Here is a 19,978-nt window from a genome sequence, read left to right as displayed (position 1 = left end):
GGCACCCGGTCTGCACAGCTTCTCCAGGTAGCTCGGAGCCTGTTGACTTGGGCGTATCCCCGTCTGGCCAGCCTGCGGGCAGCTTTTATACCAGGGGAACGGAATCTGGCCGCAGATTTTCTGTCGCGGCGGAAGCCCCCACCAGGGGAGTGGCGGCTTCATCCGGAAGTGGTGGAGATGTTGTGGGGTCTTTTCGGCAGGGCGGAAGTGGACCTCTTCGCTTCGGCGGAGTCAACACATTGCCCCCTCTGGTTCTCCTGGACGGAGGTGACCAGCCCCCTTGGCCAGGACGCTCTGGCTCACGACTGGCCGCAGTGTCCTCTGTACGCCTTCCCACCGCTGCCCCTGATTCTTCCAACACTCCAGCGGGTACTTCTGCAGGGCCACAGGCTCCTTCTGGTGGCCCCCTTTTGGCCAGGGAGACTGTGGTTTCCATTGCTGCGCAGGCTCTGCTGCAGCTCTCCGTGGCGCCTCCCCTACAGGACGGACCTCCTTTCACAGCTGGGGGGTCTGATTTGGCATCCGGACCCCGGTCGCCTCCAGCTCTGGGCCTGGCCGCTACAGGGCCCGACCCACTGCTGAGGGCTTGCCCTGCGGACGTCAGGCATACTATTCTGAACGCCAGGGCACCATCTACCCGGGTTCAATATGAGAACAGATGGAGGCTGTTCTCTAACTGGTGTGTGGATAAGGCAGTAGATCCAGCACGTTGCTCTGTGGCCACTGTTCTGGAGTTTCTGCAGTCTCTGCTGGATGATGGTCGCGCTCCTTCCACCTTTAGAGTCTATGTGGCTGCTATTTCTTCCCGACACGAGATGGTCGACGGAGCCACAGTGGGGTGCCACAGGTTGGTGTCCCTCTTCCTTAGAGGGGCTCTGAGGCTGCGCCCCCCTAGGACCCTGAGGGCTCCAGCATGGGACCTGCCCCTGGTGCTGGAGGCCGTGTCCGCTCCTCCCTTTGAGCCTTTGACCCAGGTAGGGTTGAAATGGCTCTCTATGAAGACAGCTTTTCTGCTTGCCATTACCTCTGCGAAGCGCGTCGGGGAGTTGCATGCCCTCTCCGTGGCTGATACCTGCCTGCGGTGGAACCCTGATGGCTCAGGGGTGGTCCTGTGGCCGAATGTGGCGTTCCTACCAAAGGTGCTTTCACGTGCCCATCTTAACCAGCCTATCCAGCTCGCACGCTTTGACTCCCTGTCTGAGGATGGTCAGTCGGAGCTGCTGTGCCCGGTACGGGCTCTTGAGGCTTACATTGACGCCACTGCCGGCATGCGGCAGTCGGAACAGCTGTTCGTGTGTCATAGTGGCCCTAACAGAGGCCGTGCGCTTTCCAAGCAGCGGCTGTCCCACTGGGTTGTGGATGCGATCACGCATGCCTATGGGGCCAGTGGCCGCCCCCCGCCATCCGGGGTAAGGTGTCACTCCACCAGGAGTGTTTCAACGTCATGGGCGGCACTAAGAGGGGTGCCCCTGGAGGCGATCTGTGCTGCGGCATCATGGACGTCACCTGGCACATTTGCACGTTTTTATCGGGTCAACGTCGCTGCTCCCCATCCGATGGGTGTGGTCCTGTGTCCAAGCGCTGCTGCCCCCAATGAATGAGGTGGGTGTTGGATTCTTTGTGACCTTGTTGGTATGGGTCATCCAGTGCTTTAAGCACCGCCTCTGGCGGTCAGTAAGGATGAAATAGAACGAAAGTTACGAATGTAACTACGGTTCTATGAATCCTGGATGACCGCCAGAGCATCTTGTCACTCAGAATCCGTGTGTTTTCGCGAGAAGATTCTGGGAACAGATCCTCTTACGACACCGGAAGATATAGCCCTCCCGGTGTCACGTGGGGGTCACAGGTGACTATGTTGTTATTGGTACTCGAAATGCGCATGCGCGAGGTGGAGATATCCAGTGCTTTAAGCACCGCCTCTGGCGGTCATCCAGGATTCATAGAACCGTAGTTACATTCGTAACTTTCGTTTTACGCTTCAAAATAAAAGAACGAAACACGGAAATGACTCGTATCCCGTTATTCGTTTTAAAATCGGAAAACGAGAAACGGAAAACGACTCGTTAACTGATATTAGATATTGTGTTCATGAATGGGATTCGGGGATGAAATAGTGCCATTTCTCATTCCAGATTTTGCCTTTACGTCTTTTTTAATGACCCGGAAGGCGCCGTGTTATGCAGCGTGAACACTTGATCTGCTCCGTAGACCGATTACAATGTCTTTATCTGAATATTCAGATTTTAGAACAGCCAGGAGGTCGAGCGGGAGGTCTTGTGGTGATCTAGCCCAGCATGAGTGACCACTCTGGTCTCCTGCGAGGCTTTTCAAAACGTGAGCGTCAGACGCTGTCGGAGCGTTTATGAACAGTGTTTTAGAGCTCCTCCTATAGGCTTTCAGGTAATCCGGACCATGCAGTCATACAGCCTCACACGAATGGGCCTTTTGTTCATTAATCACACATCTGGACACATCTGAACGGATAACATATACTTATTATACTAATAATGAATCATTATTAAATGCTCACATACGAGGTCAACGATAATGACAGGACTATGACTGCTACAGAGATCACAGCAACTTAAAGCTGTCTGTCTGGGCAGAAATCTTTCAGTCCCTGCTCAGAGCACCACCGGCTCCTCTCGGAAAAGCCTCGCAGGAGACCAGAGTGGTCACTCAGTGCTGGGCTCGATCACCACAAGACCTCCCACTCGACCTCCTGGCTGTTATAAAACACATGACATAACACGTCATTGACTGGTAGAGCTGCTGACTTCTTGTCTAAACGTAAAGGAATCTTTCCTGTAAGAAATGAAGCAAAGTGGAGAGCAGGTGAGGGGTTAGTCCTCCTTTCACCAGCGGAGAATGAGACTCCTTCATTATGTTTTGGTCAACGAGGTCAGAGAACAACATTTGTCTGTCTCTCTCTTCCAAACAGTCGGTGCTTTATTCTTCTTTGTAAATATCACAATGAACCCTGAATTCTGATGTTTCACCACCTGCGTTCAGCTCACTGCCACTTTCACTGATGTGGCGTTTGTCCACGGTGCTGCAGGACTAATGGCATCCAGGGCCCACTTTTTCAGAAGGAATCCCGTTGGATTTAGGATTTCTGATTGGATTAAATATTGAAAATGGGTTTTTCAAAAGGAAAAACGGATTTTGAAATCGATACATCACGTAATCCAACCTTGGTTTTGATCTGGATCAAACCTTCAGTCTGTGTTGTTCAGTTTAGTACAGTAATATAATGTAAACACAGCACACATTATTAGGCCACATTTGAATACAGTAAGGTAAAAAAAAATTATAATTCCACAAAATGAATATAACAAAAATAAATGCCGATATTTTTTGTGAATGTCATTTATCACAGTCAGAGATGAACCAATCAAAAGTAGTTCCTTATTGCAGAACAACAAATAGAAATGGGGTATTTTCTATTTGGTTGTTGTACTGGATATTTAGTCTTTTTATTTGATTGTTTCCTGATTTAAATCATATTGAAAATATCCACGACATGCTTTGTTTTTTATCAAATGAAACTATGAGACAATTTTACACTTCCGTTCAGGGGCGGTTTGTTTATTACACACTACCAACGGGGAAAAGGAGGGAACTTTTTTATAACCAATTCTATCACAGCAAGTCGTTATCAGTGAAGTTTGATCTGCCAAATATATCATATATCAATATATGTATATCTATATATGTATATCTATATCTATATATCTATATATATGTACAATGGAAAAGGTTGTTGGGGGACATGTCTGTAATACATTACAATAATACTTATAATATGTTTTAATCTCATTCTGTTGGTTAATAACATTAGCATTATGATGCCTTTTATAACTAGAAAATGCATTTCCTGCAGAAAATGCGTGGAAATGCTTTAATGCTGAAGCAACACTGCAAAAAAAAGCTGAATATTTGAAGAAAATATTAAAAAAGCTGAATATGTGCAAAAGTTTGAAAAAGCTGAATAGCTGAAAAGAATATTTAAAAAGCTGAATATGTGAAAAAGTATAATTAAGCTGGATGCTCAACGGCACCTCGGCAGAGCCCAGGAGGTGAACTGGCACCTCTCCATTCTTGGTCCATACAGGGACTCGAACCGGCGACCCTACGGTTCCCAGTTGAGTTGTGTGGAGAGTGCCCTAATGATGTTATCACATGTGAGCAACAGTAAAACGTTCATCACAGTCAGGCTTGCTGGGGGCAGGCTTTGGTAGCTAAGCAACCAGGGCCAGATGGAGCCCACCAATCAGAGCAGAGCAATCAACCGCAGCTGGTCCTGTGACGTGTCTGTCTGTCTGTCATGTCTGTCTGTCTGTCTGTCTTCTTTGAAAAACTACAACTCCCACTGACTGCTCCTGTCGGCCAATCAGAGCGCACCTGCTGTCACTTCTGAGTGAGACAGAGAGATAGACAGACATTTTAAAGTTTAAATGGAGTTTCTAGGTGAAAGTATGCCTGAGCAGACGATGTTTGACAAAAAAAACTACAAATCCCACTGACTGCTCCTGTCTGCTGCTCCTGTCTAGATCTCACGAGTGTTAAGGATGGACGAACCCTCGGTGCTGTGTCTGCTCCGTAAGTACCGCCGTGTCTTTGATGCAACGACATCTAATTCAACGATGCTCATCCTGTTTGACCATCCTGTTTCTATCCTGCATATAAACACCAGCCTGCTCTGTTGTTGTGTCCTTCCTCTTCAGTTCTGGCCTCGCTGCTGAGCTGCTCCACAGGCCGAGGTCAGGAAACGCTCAAAACATTGTTGATTGTCGACAAACCTGAAAATGATTCATCTCGACCCCCCGGGGGGCTGGAAGGAGAAATAAGTGCAAAGGGGAACTCAAGGGGAAATCAAAGATGGTGTCATTTCATAGACTGTAAACAAGATGTCGGGGTAGTCGTCGTCATCGTACGACGGCGTATATAAGGCTGACTGTAGAAAATAAAACAAAATAAATGGAGCTGAAAGAGGGGGGCAATATTCAGAGAAAAAAGTGGCAAAAAAGTTTCAAAAAGTAGCAAATATGTGAGTTTTAAAAAGTGGCACATTTGCAAGTTTTAAAAAGTGGCATATTTGCGAGTTTATAAGATAGCAAATTTGCAAGTTTTAAAAAGTGGCATATTTGCAACTTTTAAAAAGTGGCAAAATCGCAAGTTTATAAAGTGGCAAATTTGCAAACTTTTAAAAGTGGCAAATTTGCGAGTTTATAAAGTGGCAAATTTGCAAGTTTTTAAAGTGGCAAATTTGCGAGTTTTTAAAAGTAGCAAATTTACGAGTTTATAAAGTGGCCAATTTTGCAAGTTTATAAAGTGACAAAATTGCTAATTTTAAAAGTAGCAAATTTGTGAGTTTATTACAGCTATGACAAGTGAAAGCTACCACAACCAACCAATCCGGTTGTTCCGGTTGTAATAAAGTCCCAAATTAACACTTTTCTAAACTTTAGTTTCTCTGAATATAGCCACCTCTCTCGGCTCTGTGTTTTATTTTACAGTGGTCCTCATAAATACCATCATACCATCTTATTTTTAAAAATTCTACATGAGCAATTAAAACTATTCCATTAAACTAATCGTTTTCATTGGTTTTGTTGCAATGCATGCTGGGAAATATGTATGTTGATGAAAACACCAGGTACACCGGGATCTCACCTGGTCTTGTTTCATCCTCCTCTTCCAGTTCGTCTGACTACGAGTCCCAGCAGCCTCCAGTTCTTCAGCTGGACTTCCTTCTCTCTGAGCTGTGAGGACGACGGGGGTCCAGCTGGATGGATTCTTAGGAGGACCACGAGACACGAAACCAGGACTCAGTGTGGAGATGGTGGCTGGGGGAAACCTGCTGGTTCTTCCTGCACCCTCAGCCACACTGTCTTACTGGACAGTGGAGTTTACTGGTGTGAGTTCGGAGACGGAGAAACCAGTAACACCATCAACGTCACCGTCACTGGTAAGATCACACAATCCAAAATAAAAGTTGTCCCGCCAGAGTAAAGGTCTCGTTGTCAGCTGGACTTCTGTGTCTGTGTTGAGATGGACCGGCGATCCTGCAGAGTCCAGTCCTCCCTGTGATGGAGGGACATGAGGTCACTCTGTCCTGCAGGACAAAGCCGACCTCCGACCTCCCAGCTGGTTTCTACAAGGATGGCTCCCTCATCGGGACTGAGCCTGCAGGTCACATGACCATCCAGCATGTGTCCAGGTTTGACGAGGGCCTCTACACGTGTACCTTCGGTGACGTAGAGTCTCCGCCCAGCTGGATCTCGGTCACAGGTGAGCAGGTCAAAGGTCATCTTTGAGTCCAGCAGTTCATTCATCCAGATATTCACCTGAAGAGGTGGGATTTCTGTCTGCAGGTAAACCTGCAACCGTGGCCCCGCCCTCTTCGTCAGCCCCGCCCTCTTCGTCGGCCCCGCCCACTGACTCAGAACCCCACCACCTCGTGTTCAGACTGGTCTGCCACCTGGTAGTGTTCTGTCCGTACTGTATCTCCACTGTCCTCATGGTGTCTTTATATCGACAGAGAACCACAGGTATCAATCAATCAATCAATCAATCAATCAATCAATCAGTTATGTAGTGTTGACTGTTTTTTGTCATGCTTACCCTTCTTTTAATATTGCTTATCAAACTCCTCTGACAGGAAATCCCCTTCCCGTCTCCGTGGCAACAGCGCCACCCAACGATGGCGAGCAGAGCTCGGCTGATGACTGTGATGACATTGTGGCGGTCAGCACCGAGCATCACTTCTGAGCTGCAGAGATCAGAGACAGAAGCTGTCCATATATATATATATATATATATATATATATATATATATATATATATATATATATATATACATACATATATACATAATATATATATATATATATATATATAATGATGGATACGCTTCATATATTTCAGGCTGAGAGAAGTTATTCTGCTGCATCTCTTCTTATCCACTCATAGACGGCTGGCGGCGACCTTTGGTTCTGAAAAGTGAAGCCAAGAATGAAGTGCCTCAAACTTGCATTCACTCTGCTCTCTACATCGCATCTTTGTCATTCTGAATATTTTCAATAAAGCTTTGTTTGTTTGGTTCAGTAGTGTTGCCTGATATCTCACCATTCTCTAGTGATGAGACAACGTAAAATTAACAGTTCTCGTAGAGTCGCGCCGTGGGGAAGGTAAAACGTGAGGTGGCAACCTCCGGTTCTGAAAAGTGAAGCTAATGCTGAAGTGCCTTCGAACTTTCATTCTCTCCGCTGGCCAAACATCGATTCTGTCCAAGAAACGCTGACAGAAGCTGTAGTGGAGACCCTATACTGGTTCTGGTGTATCACTAGTCCGTGTCGGTGTGTCGGCCAGGACACCACTTTAAGCCAAATCTCCAGAGACTCAATAAAGAGGAGGCTGGTGATGTTTGGATCTTGGTTTATTCTCCTCTTACAGGCGATTTGTTCTGTGGTTCTAAACATAAATGACAAATATACAAATGAATGAATAAATCACAGTAATAAATCAAATCACTCAGCTCAGATCCAAATAAACATAGAATAACAGGAACAAAAACACATTACAGCTCTGAAAATACATTAACAAACCAGCAGCAGATCAACACAACACTCTATGCAACGTTACGCTGAAATAACTGACATAATAACAATCGTTAAACACGGGCGTATCACATGACACTCAATACACTCAGGCGGAGAGTAAGCTAGCGGTCGTAACTAGCATATAGTACGGCTACGGCACGACGAGCGTTAAAGCTCCGCTTCATACGGCCCAAACATCTGATAATACAGCAACGCACATCCAACACACTCATATGCATACTTACATGCGTCATTCACGGACAGACAGTCGCAATAACACGAACCGATGACCCGTCTTAACTGCTCGCTCCCCTCGTTCACTGCAACCACACACACTGCCGCTCCGCTGCGTGCAGTCGATTACGCACAAGCTCCGCAGGGGCTCCACCCACACAGCAATCAACATACAACATACCTGACGCATAAAAGCAACAATACCTAATAACTTCAGCTGACCGAGCATGTCCATCAGGGCTCAGATGAGTCTCAATCACCCTCCCTATGGGCCACAGCGCCCTGGGAAGTTGTGGATCAGCGATCATCACCACACCGTCCTGTGCGATGTTGGCTGGTGAGGCCTGCCACTTTTGTCGAGCTTGAAGACCTGGCACATAGAGCCGGATGAAACGGGCCCAAAAGTGATCAGCCAGGACTTGGGAGTGCCTCCAACGGCGACGACGGATGAGCTCATTCTCTGGGTAGACTACTTGCGGTAATGATCCATCCGGCTGCCCCATCAGGAGAACATTGGGAGTCACTGGGTCAGGGTCACTAGCATCGGAAGACACATATCCAAGGGGCTTGTGTTTAGGATCCCTTCCACCTCGGTAAGCACTGTGTGAAGAACTTCCTCTGCTACTGGTTGAGCTCCCACAGTGGCATAGAGTGCACCCTTAATGGAGCGTATCTCCCTCTCCCACACCCCGCCGAAGTGGGACGCCGCAGGGGGATTAACGTGGAAGGCAATCTTCTGAGGTGCAAGGTGCTCCTGTAAGGCAGGAGAGATCTCGGCGAAGGCCTCCCGAAGTTCCCTCTCTCCTCCCTTGAAGTTTGTCCCCCGATCGGAGAACAGCTCTGCAGGGGTTCCTCTGCGGGCGATGAACCGTCGAAGGGCCATCAAGAAGGCGTCTGTATCAATGGCGGTCAGGAGGTCCAGGTGCACGGCCCTGGTGGTAAGGCACTTGAAGATGATGCCCCATCTCTTCTCCCACCGCCGACCCACCTTGACTTCAAAGGGCCCGAAACAATCCATCCCCATAGAATACAAAACAGGCTTGAACAGGCGCAAATGGGCTGATGGAAGGTCAGCCATCTTTGGTACAGCAGGTTTGGCTCTCCAATGCCGACAGTCCGCGCAGCTGTACTGGTGCCGCCGAACCGCCTCACGCCCTCGCAGGATCCAAAAGGAGCGCCGCAGCTCAGCGGCGGGTGATGGAGTCGGATATCAACATCCTGAATCAGGAGCTTAGTAGCTGGATGGCTTGGGTCTAGGTGACTGGATGGATAGTGGTCAGCTCCAGATCCTCTGATCTACGGAGACGTCCTCCAACATGGATGAGCTCCCTGCTCTCATCCATCTCTGGGGATAGAGTGAGAAGTCGGCTACTTCTAGGGACTGGCTTCCCTGCTCTTAACAAGCTGTACTCCTGTGGAAAACTATCCATCTGAGCTCTCTGAAGGATCAACCGCTCAGCTTGGCGATAATCTTCAGCAGTAGGGCGACCTGTCAAGTCGGTCGCCCCGTGCAACTCCTGCGCTGTAACCTCCAGCAGTTCCCTCCAGGATTGATACTGGTTAAGGTCTGGAGCAGGCTGACTTGATGCAACGGCGGTGACCCCACAAAAGACAGACTTGCGCAGCTCTGATGCGTCGTGGGCTTGGTCACCTGAAGGGTCCTGTGGCCACGAATCTGGACTCTGCAGAAGAAAGGAAGGTCCCTGACTCCATCTGTTGGGCTCAACTAACTCTCTCAGCCCTTTCCCTCGGGTCACGTCATCAGCATTGTTGTTTGCCGAATCAACATCAATCTCCAAACATGTCCGTCGGTCAACTCTTGAATCTCGGCCACCCGAGTACCGACAAAGATTTCAACCAGGTCAGCACGGTCGTCGAGTCAGACCACAGGATCATCCAGTCGATGTTGAGCATGAGCTCTCTTCGTAGAACCTGTGCGAGCTGTGCCCCGGTAAGGGCCGCACAAAGTTCTAATCGGGGCATGGTGTGGGACCGCTTGGGAGCGACTCTGGAGCGAGCCATCAGGAAGGACAGATACACCCCCCCCGTGTCTGTCAGTGGACCGCAGGTATGCGACTGAGCCATACGCTTCTTCAGAGGCGTCGCAAAATATGTGTACCTCTCTGTGAAGGTTGCAGAGGTCCACCTCCTTAGGTAAGTATGGGCGGGGCAGGGTGACTTGTGGTAGGATGACCAGTTCATCCTCCCATGACTTCCACTGCCGCTGAAGTTCTTGGGGCAGTAGTGGGTCATCCCAGCCTCGATGTTTGTCCCAAAGGTGCCGGACCAGTACCTTAGCCCGAGTGGTGTAGGGCAGGATAAATCCCAGAGGGTCATACTGACTTGCAAGGACCTTGTATATGTTGCACATCGTTGGGCCACCATAATCCACTCGACGGTGCTTGTAGCCAAGGACATCAGTGTGGTATAGCCAGCTCAGCCCCAGCGTGGATTCTGGAGCATCCGTCTTGTCCTGCACTAGCCATAGCTCCACACTCGGCGAGCGGCTCTCTTCTGGCAGGTGACCTATGACCTCTAGTTCATTGCTGGCCCACTGACGTAGCTCAAATCCAGCAGATGCCAATAGGGTCCGCAACTCATAAACCAGGTGCCTTGCCTCGACGATGGTGGGGACACTCTGGAGGCAATTGTCTACATAGAAGCATTTCTCAATTGAGATCCTTGCATTGTCATCTGGCTGGCTGTTATCGTAGACATGGCGCTGTAAGGCAAATGTCGCACAGCACGGACTACACGTCGTCCCGAATGGTGCGCACCTGCCACTCATACACCACAGGAGGTTCCTCTCGTGCTGTCACGCCAGACAAAGCGGAGGAGGGCACGATCTTCTGGGAGGAGGCAAACCTGATGGAACATGCCTTTGATGGCTCCGCTAACAGCTACTGCATGTTCTCTGAAGCGTAGCAGGACTCCCAGAAGTGATGCTCCTAAAGTCGGCCCAGGCAACAGGTAATCATTGAGGCTCTGTCTGCGGTACTGGTAGGAACAATTGAAGACCAGTCTGTTCTTGCCATTATGGCTTACCATGTGGCGTGGGATGTACCAGGCCTCAAGACCTTCCTCAGCTGGCGCTTCAGGACCACACTTGATGACAGAGCCTGCTTTGATCAGCTTTTCCATCTCCACTTTGTAGGCTGCAGCCTGTGCTCGATCTTTGGCCAGTCACCGTTCCACACCTCGTAAGGTGGGCATGACAGCTTCTTTGGTAGCCTGAAGGAGTGGCATGTCCTTCCGGCGCAGCAGTGGGGTGGCATAACAGAGTATGCTGGCGACCTCCACCCTGGTGGTCTTGGTCTCGAGGATACTGATGGCCTCCTGATCTTGCTTTGAACGAGTGACGAGCTTCTCGCTCCTGAATGGGACAGTGTCAACTTGCCATAGTCTCTCAACATGCTTCATCAGCTCGCTCACCTGGGGTGCTACCACTGTGAAGAGGCACTGCTGCGGTCTGGCAAGGTGGCAGACGACACTAGCTGGGCCCTGTAGTGTCCAACCCAGCTTCGTGTGGATGGCAGCAGGCCCCCCTGGAGGTCCCAACCTGACGGGTTCAATGGGGGTGATGAGATGGGGATGATCACTCCCAATGAGCAGCATCGGTTTCACGTCTGTGAGGGTCGGTATAGGAAGGCTGATGAGGTGCTTGTAATTCCTCCTGAGCTGCTTCATGGGGTAGGTATTATTTATTTATTTTTATTTTTATTTATTTATTTCGGGCATGTCTGTTAAATCATCATCACACATCATTGTTCACATAGTAGAAAGAAAAAAGAAATAGACATGGCCGAAAGGGAAAGCGGGAGAAGCCAAGGCTTATCTGGTCCCGCCCCCATTACCCACAGGATGAAATCGTCATCATAATCTTTTCTTATCATTGCATTTTTCACTTGACATAACTTTTCCATTTTTACTTGTGACATTTGACAACATGTTACAGCAGTAGGTGGTACAGAGAGCTGAAGTCCAGTGCATACAGATTACGTGTGTGTCTGCACACGTGTCCATATTTATTCATCACGATAGAGCAGCAGTCTCATCATGTAACAAGGTCCGAAGGAAAAGAGAAATAAGAATGAGAAAAAAAAAAAAAAAAAAAAAAAAAAAAGAATAAAGATAAAAATAAAAATAAAGATAAAAATAAAGTCCAGTGTAGTTACTAGTTGTTGAGATGGTGTGGGAGCCCCCCTTTTTTTTTCTTTTTTTTTTTTTCTTCTTTAATCGTCACTGTCCTCTGCAGCTCTGACCAGCCAGTCCGATGCGAGTGGTGGTGAATGCACCTGTAATCTTAAACCTGGTCTTTGGCTTTGCAGGGGAAGAAATGGAGAATGACACTGATGCACCACGGAATGTCTGCACCTCCTGTCTGATGGTGCGTAGTGGTAAGTCCTCTGAGAGCCCTTGCACTCCCAACTGCTCTGCTACATCCAGCAGCAGCATATTTCTCTCAGAACCGTCATCCAATATGGCGTAGGTGTGCAGTGTTCGGCCACCATAGTGAATGCAGACTTTAACGACCTTCAGCAGGACCCGGCTTCCCTCTGTAGGTCGGTCTAAATATAGCACCTCCGTTGTGGCCCTCGTAGCATGGCTCGTTGCTTGTGAGGCTGCTGTTGACTCCTCAGGTGACCTCACGTTGACCTCATGCAACACCTGAAGGTGTTTTCCCTGACAGAGCTGCACGGCTTCTTCAGATTGCACTGTGCAGCTTGATGTGAGCGTGCACAGCACCAACACCTCTTGTTGCTCTTTATCCACTCTGTCAGCTGATCCTTAGTCAGCCTGGAGACTGCTGCACACTGACTGAGATAATGCTCCTCATTATCGCAGAATGGACAGTAAGGCTTACTCTTGTTCCCCTTAAAGGAGCCGCCCATAGTTCGAATATCTGGCCTCTTATCTGCGGCTTTTCCACCATGGAGAACGGTAGTGGGGCGATGACTCTGACGACCATCAGGGCGGGGCACTGGCCTCTCCCTGGCCCCTCTCACTGCCAGCTGTCCTTCAGAGTCCTGACACCAGGACTCATACTTCAACCACTCAGACAGATCAGGTAAGTTGTGAGTCCGTGAGGCTCGATGAAACATGCAGCGGCGAAACTCAGCTCTCTGCTCAGGTGGTAATTTGCTCAGCAGGCGAGCAACATGCGAGCCACACTGTAGCTCCACTTCTCCCTCGGAGCCTAATAAATGACAAATATACAAATGAATGAATAAATCAGCAGTAAATAAATCAAACCACTTAGCTCAGATCCAAATAAACATAGAATAACAGGAACATAAACACATTACAGCTCTGAAAATACATTAACTAACCAGCAGCAGATCAACACAACACTCTATGCAACGTTACGCTGAAATAACCGACATAATAACGATCGTTGAACATGGGCGTATCACGTGACACTCAATACACTCGGGCGGAGAGTAAGCTAGCGGTCGTAACTAGCATATAGCACGGCTACGGCACGACGAACGTTAAAGCTCCGCGTCATACGGCCCAAATATCTGATAATACAGCAACGCACATCCAACACACTCATATGCATACTTACATGCGTCATTCACGCACAGACAGTCGCCATAACACGAACCAATGACCCGTCTTAACTGTTTGCTCCCCTCATTCACTGCAACCACACACACTGCCGCTCCGCTGCGTGCGGTCGAGTACGCACAAGCTCCGCAGGGGCTCCACCCACACAGCAATCAACATACAACATACCTGACGCATAACAGCAACAATACGTAATAACTTTGGGGCCTTTTCTACAGAAGCCGAGGATGCAAAAATGTAGCACCGATCGTGGACGCTGGGTGTTATCGAGAAACGATTACGGTGAACTTCTACGTCTTCGTCACCCTTAAAGAAATATGTTTCAAAACCCATCCATCCATTTTCTACCGCTTATCCTGTATTCAGGGTCGCGGGGGGGCTGGAGCCGATCCCAGCTGTCATTGGGCGAAGGCAGGGTTCACCAGGACAGGAACCCAGTCTATCACAGGGAGACATGTAGAGACAGACAACCATTCACACTCACATTCACACCTACGGGACATTTAGAGTCGTTTCAAAACCCAGTGAGACTGAATTATAAATACAATTTTAAAATAAAATAAAAGCTTGAATTTTATGTAAAAGTAAAAGCCAACATTTTATAGGATTTAAATAATAATATGTGAATACAATCTATTTCACTCTAAAGGGTTTGGAATGATGGTGTTGTTCCTGATTCTACCACTAGGGGTCACCCTAGTCATTTATGATGCTTTGTTATTTAACAACCTCCAGTTTAGTCTCAGTACTGTGCAGGATTAAGGAACTAAGTAATGGAATATAATACATAGTGATGAATATTATATTCCATTTCTGAAATGCTACACAACGTTAACAAATCAAAAGCAATTACTAAATTATTACTTAAACTATTCAGACGGACCAGGACACTTTTCTTTTCTTACTTTATTGACAAAATAAAATAACAGAAAAGCACTAAAACAACACACCGGGTCGTTGACCGGATGACCTTCCACCCGCGAAAGCTGGCGTTGCCGCTGCAACTCAGAGACATGTTCTGATACTGGAACAGCTGAGACGGGTCGGGAGACGCCATGAGTGAGACCGGCTCATTATCGGCTGGTGGGGGGGACACGACCAGATCAACATCAGTCAAGAGGACAATGTCAAAGTCATAGAAATGGAAACTGGCTAACTGATATCTGGCTAGTTAGTGAGAAGCTAGCTAGCTCGTCCCTCTCCAGAACGGAGGGGAGTGAGTCGGCTCATTTTCTGCCACTGTAGCACTTAGGCATGGTGGAATTACCAAGCTAATGAGCCGGCTGTGCGCTAGTTAGCTTATCCTTTCCCCGTTGATTGATTCTTTTCTTGCTTTATTGACAAAATAAAATAACAGAAAAGCACTAAAACAACACATGCACAAATAAATCAAAACAAAACAAACAAGTTCAGAAATGATGCTCGGTGGTGAGGTCATCGTACAGTTCCTCATCATCCTCGCCGGGTGGAGGCGTCGCCATGGAAACGCGCCGCTTCCTTCCTGCCCGAGTGAATTTGATCAAAATGAAGCACGTTGTGATGTCAGACATTTACCGATTGATTTATTCAAATAACTACTATGGTTGCTATGACAACTAAAAGATTGGCCTGCTGATGATGTTGATTTATTCTACTCCCATTATTTCTTATTTCTCCGCTGCAGACTCATCAGAAGGTCGGTGTTACCTGCGGGCCTGTGGCGATACATTCTCACCAAGAGGACGGTGGGGATGCAGTACGGGCAGAAGACCACCAGGTGGCACATCACTCTCACCACAGACATGGAGGAGTCGGCCACGCTCCAAAGTTCGAGAAAAATTAAAAAACACACACATATATATATAATATATATATACTGTATATATATATATATATACTGTATATATACTGTATATACATATATATATATATATATATATATATAGAGCCAGAGGAGTCGCCCCCTGATGGCTAGCAGAGAGAATGCAAGCTTAAGGCACTTCGGTGTTTGGCTTCACTTCGCAGAACCGGAGGTTTACGCCAAGTTCGGCTCCTAACCTCTGCTTTTTGGTGCTTTTTTTGGTACGATAAGGAAGGTAACTTTTTCATTTATTACGTTGAGAGGAATTTGATTTGATGGTTGTAAAGATTAGCTCTCGACCTTCTCCAGCTCCGATCGATGGATGTCATGATATTATTGCTTGAAAGTGGTTTAAACAGTCGCCGAACGCTCCGATATTCATGAAGGAATTACAAACGTTGCTGCTGACTCAGCACTTCCTCACCTGTGACAAACAGCCAGCTGGGTGGAGATTCGCCGCCGCCACCGACGGTACACGTGTAGAGGCCTTCGTCAGACTTGGAAACCTGGTGGATGGTCATGTGACCTGTAGGCTCAGCACTGACCAAGGAGCCATCCTTATAGAAATCAGCTGGGAGGCTGGAGGACCTGTTAGTCTTACAGGCCAGCTTTACCTCATGACCCTCCATCACAGGGAGGACTGGAGTCTGCAGGATCACCGGCGTACCTGGAGACACGTGGAAGTGTGTATGAAGGAGAAATATAATGCAATTAAAAAAAGAATTCCAAAACATCTATCTTTGAAGAGTCCAGAAAAGAGGAAGGATAATGTAAATCTCTAGTTGCTCCTACTGTGCACTGTGATGTTGATGGAGTTGCTCCGCTGCCTCGCCGGAGACTCGCACCAGTAGATGGCGTTGTCCATCTGCTTGGCCGACCCGAGTTGGCAGCCAGCGGAGGTCGGCGTCCCCCATCCCGCCCCACAGGCGGAAATCTTGGTCCTGGCTGTGAGGTCGCGGGTGGGGGTCATTGACCGGATGACCTTCCACCCGCGAAAGCTGGCGTTGCCGCTGCAACTCAGAGACATGTTAAGCTAACTAGCGCACAGCCGGCTCATTAGCTTGGTAATTCCACCATGCCTAAGTGCTACAGTGGCAGAAAATGAGCTGACTCACTCCCCTCCGTTCTGGAGAGGGATGAGCTAGCTAGCTAGCTCACTAACTAGCCAGATATCAGTTAGCCAGTTTCCATTTCTATGACTTTGACATTGTCCTCTTGACTGATGTCGACCTGGTTGTGTGTCCCCCCCCCCCCCCCCCCCCCGGAGGCAACCACGAGGCTCAGAAACAACATGGCGGGAGGCTGACTGGGGTGGAGGAGCCGCGGGGTGGACCACTGCGGTCCGAATCTGTTAGTTCTAAAAAGAAGGGAGCGAGACTTAAATAGGACCACGCCTAGACCAGCCCCCAAGCCGCGTCCCACGCCGCGCCCACACCCCCAACCTGGTCCACCCCAACCCCCATACAGTGATGGCCGACCCTGGCTTCACTTGGATCCTGGTGGCGTTTTACCGCCACCTGCTGGTGAAAAGCAGAGTTTCAGTTAAAAAAGTTTTTTTTACATTTATAATTCAATTTATTTTCAATGCATCTCAGTTCATGAACCTTGATTAAACACGTAATAATAATAATAATTATAAAAATATATATATTATAAAATAAAAACGTTTTATAAAGTGCTTTTCCGGGTGCTCAAAGAAGCCTTACAACAAAAAAACTAAATCAAACAAAACAAAAAACAACAGAACAAAGCAGAGGGGTATTCCATCAAACTTGCTAAGCGCAAAGCCGGGCTAATTTGGATAAGCCTCGCTACCTTTAGCGAGAGTTGCGTTCCATCAACGTGACTTGAGGGACTCTCCGCTAAGTAACCATGGGAATTTATCCCACCAAACTAGCCTGCTCCGGGGCAGGCTAACCATCAGGCTTACTTTAGCGGGGGTTTCAGAGAAGTCCGTCTGTCGGAAACAACTGTACCAGCAGAAGGTTCCGCCAAGCCTAGTCCTCGTGATTTTGTCACGTGAAAGACCAAAAATTACCAAAATTACATATATGAAGTACAAACAGACTATATTTTCATCAAGCGTCTAAGAATACATGCTTGCAAATAAAAAAAATATGAATAAATCGTTTATTTTGTTTAACACCGACTGGCCACATCATTATCTAAAGTCCCCAGTTGGGTGAGTGGTGATGCCCGAACGTGGGCATCCCAGGTTCACATCCCGGCAAGGATATCACATGTTGATTTTTTCCCTGTATAATTGTCTTTAGATCAGAGAATTAGACCAACATTTTACCTTAACTATGATAAATATGTCATACAATTTCCCCAGAACCCAAATATAACTTGCAAAAACATGATAGGCATAACGATGTTATTATTAATAGGATGTTTTAGATCCCAATCACAAAGGCATTGCTGCATGCAATTTTCAGGCACATAAATTCCTTTCAGGTGAGTTCATTAATAGGTTCAGAGAAAGAGAGAGAGAGAGAGAGAGAGTTCCGGCCAAAGAAAGAAGTTTCTCAAACTTCCATAGTCAGGAATTGAACCGTGGCCGGCTGCATGCAAAGCCGGCACGTTACCTCTACACTATCCTCACATCCATGAAGTTGTTGTCAGTATTATATTAGAACATGTTACTCTTAAAGGTACTTCTGTATTGAATCGCTCGGCACTTCTTGCCCAAGCAGCCTCGTGATTTTTATTGATCACTACAGTATTCCCTTTTTGGGTCGAGGCTCGTGATTATACCTGCCCATGTGGGCTGGGCTCTCCAGAGGGCATAGAAGTCGGCCCTCTGCATAGCCTCTCTCTCTCTCAGCTGGCTCCAGACCCTTGATTGTTCCTTCCTTTGTTTGGTTTGTGGCACTATACAGCACACATCTCACCATATTGTCCACACATCCACACACTGCTGACATGACTGACTCCTTTTCTTACCTACACACCACATTCATTTCTAAATAAGTTCATTTACTTTTGTCAAATAAAAGTACCTTTTTGGTGCTTTATCTGTGTGTCGCCTCCCTCCTTGTTGCCACCTTAGAGCCAGGTGGTAACAATACCCAGACACGTTCACATGCATCGTGCAGCCGTCTTCCTCAGCTGGTCTGTGTATCTCCCAACATCACCCAAGAGCAAGCGTTATAAAGCGTTGATGAATGGAAAATCACAGCTGCAGCATCATCATAGTTTATCATTCCTCAGTGGATTTAGCAGGAGCATCTTCTCCAACAATGAAGAAACAGTTTAATATGTGTTTTTATTTGTAATATGTTAAATACATGATGTTTTCTATTCTAATCTGTGTGTGCTCTGTGTTTCATGTTGATGGTTTTCACTGGACAGCAACTAGTTGCTCCAGTCACTAATGCATGTTCCTCAACACGACAAGGTTCAGTCTAAAGACAAAGCCATCCCGATATACTGCATTCATTTAAGTACATTTACACAAGCATTAATACATTTACAACAAGTACAAGGAGGAATGAACCTGACTGATTACAAACTGCTATGTTTTCATTCACATCTTTGCATCGACTCTGAATGTAATCACACCGCTTTGTGTTTGTTGTGAACAGTTTCAGAGACACAGAGACACTGATGATCCATCCCAGACTTTAAACCCAGGATAAAGAGGTTCAGTGAATGTGGTGTTGAAGGTGTGGAGGTGGATCAGTTTGTTAGAGGAGACTCTGTAGAAGGTCAAAGTGCCAGCAGGACAGTCCAAGTACACTGCTACCACACCAGAGGAGGAGGAGGAGGAGATGTCTGTTTCTTTCCTTTTGTGCCAGACAGAGTAACGACCACCATAACATCTCAGACTCCAGGACTGATCATTACATCCAAACACAGAGTCGTCTCCTCTCCTCTTGATTCCTCTGTAACTCACTGATATATAAACCCTTCCTGTCCACTGGACCTCCCAGTAACAGCGACCAGTCAGACCGTCTCTACACAGCAGCTGAGGCTCTGAGACAAATCTGTCTGGATGATCTGGATATGACTGGTAGTCTGACACATATGTCACCTTCCTGTTGTTGTCGTCCAGTTTGAGGTTTCTGCTGACTGTGTTTGTGTCCAGTTCCAGTTCACAGACATCTGATGGAGAGAACAAACACAATGCAGCTAAAGGTTATTGTTGGAGACAGTTGGGTGTTTTTGTTTGTGTTTTAAAGCTTAATAAATATACTTTGGGTATTAGTATATGACATCACAAGGGGGCGGTAACTTGATGGTGATGGTCACGTCATACATTTCATTGATAAATAGACACCGGTGTGTAGTGGTGTGTGTTTTGTTGGATCACAGAGAAAAACACAGTGTTGGGGAACTAGCAGGAGCAGATTCAGTTATTAATAGATCATTATTAATATCAATACTCAGTCTCAATATTAAGGAGTTTGTACTCAAATGCCAATAATTAATAACTATTAGAATATGAGTACAAACAGTTGAAGGATTAGTGAATTCTTCACAGAGAAGAGGTTGATATCATTCATTCTTATACAACATTAATAAACACAGCAGTATGTTCATAAGGGGTTTATTAACAATGAACAAAGAAACATACACTAAGTCCAAGTGGCCTATCTAACTAAATACTATACAAGTGTGTGTGTGTGTGTGTGTGTGTGTGTGTGTGTGTGTGTGTGTGTGTGTGGGTGTGTGTGTGTGTGTGTGTGTGTGTGTGTGTGTGTGTGTGTGTCTGTGTGTGTGT

At 47.1% G+C, this 19,978-nt stretch overlaps 2 protein-coding genes across 6 annotated transcripts in view; one reads left to right on the top strand and one right to left on the bottom strand.

Annotated features, from left to right (window-relative positions):
• The first annotated feature begins 4,559 nt into the window (after positions 1-4,559).
• On the top strand, positions 4,560-6,799 carry LOC311008827 (uncharacterized protein). The gene is made up of 6 exons (XM_084002742.1): positions 4,560-4,605; positions 4,731-4,766; positions 5,708-5,974; positions 6,058-6,297; positions 6,381-6,557; positions 6,668-6,799. The coding sequence occupies exons 1-6, from the start codon at positions 4,575-4,577 to the stop codon at positions 6,775-6,777; spliced, it is 861 nt and encodes a 286-aa protein (XP_083858868.1). The 5' UTR covers positions 4,560-4,574; the 3' UTR covers positions 6,778-6,799.
• A 10,669-nt stretch (positions 6,800-17,468) lies between these two features.
• Positions 17,469-19,978, bottom strand: part of LOC311008804 (uncharacterized protein) — a 248,110-nt gene continuing 245,600 nt past the window's right edge. For all 5 annotated transcript variants that reach the window (XM_084002701.1, XM_084002702.1, XM_084002703.1 and 2 more), the window contains one exon: positions 17,469-19,359. In XM_084002701.1, the coding sequence (XP_083858827.1) occupies positions 18,842-19,359 (518 nt within the window). In that variant the 3' untranslated portion in view covers positions 17,469-18,841. The remainder of the gene's footprint in view (positions 19,360-19,978) is intronic.

Source organism: Eutrigla gurnardus (assembly GCF_963514095.1).
Source record: "Eutrigla gurnardus genome assembly, chromosome: 23".
In the NCBI taxonomy this organism is placed as follows: Eukaryota; Metazoa; Chordata; class Actinopteri; order Perciformes; family Triglidae; genus Eutrigla; species Eutrigla gurnardus.
The sequence above is the reverse complement of the archived record's forward strand: the minus strand, read 5'-3'. Positions and strand labels throughout refer to the sequence as shown.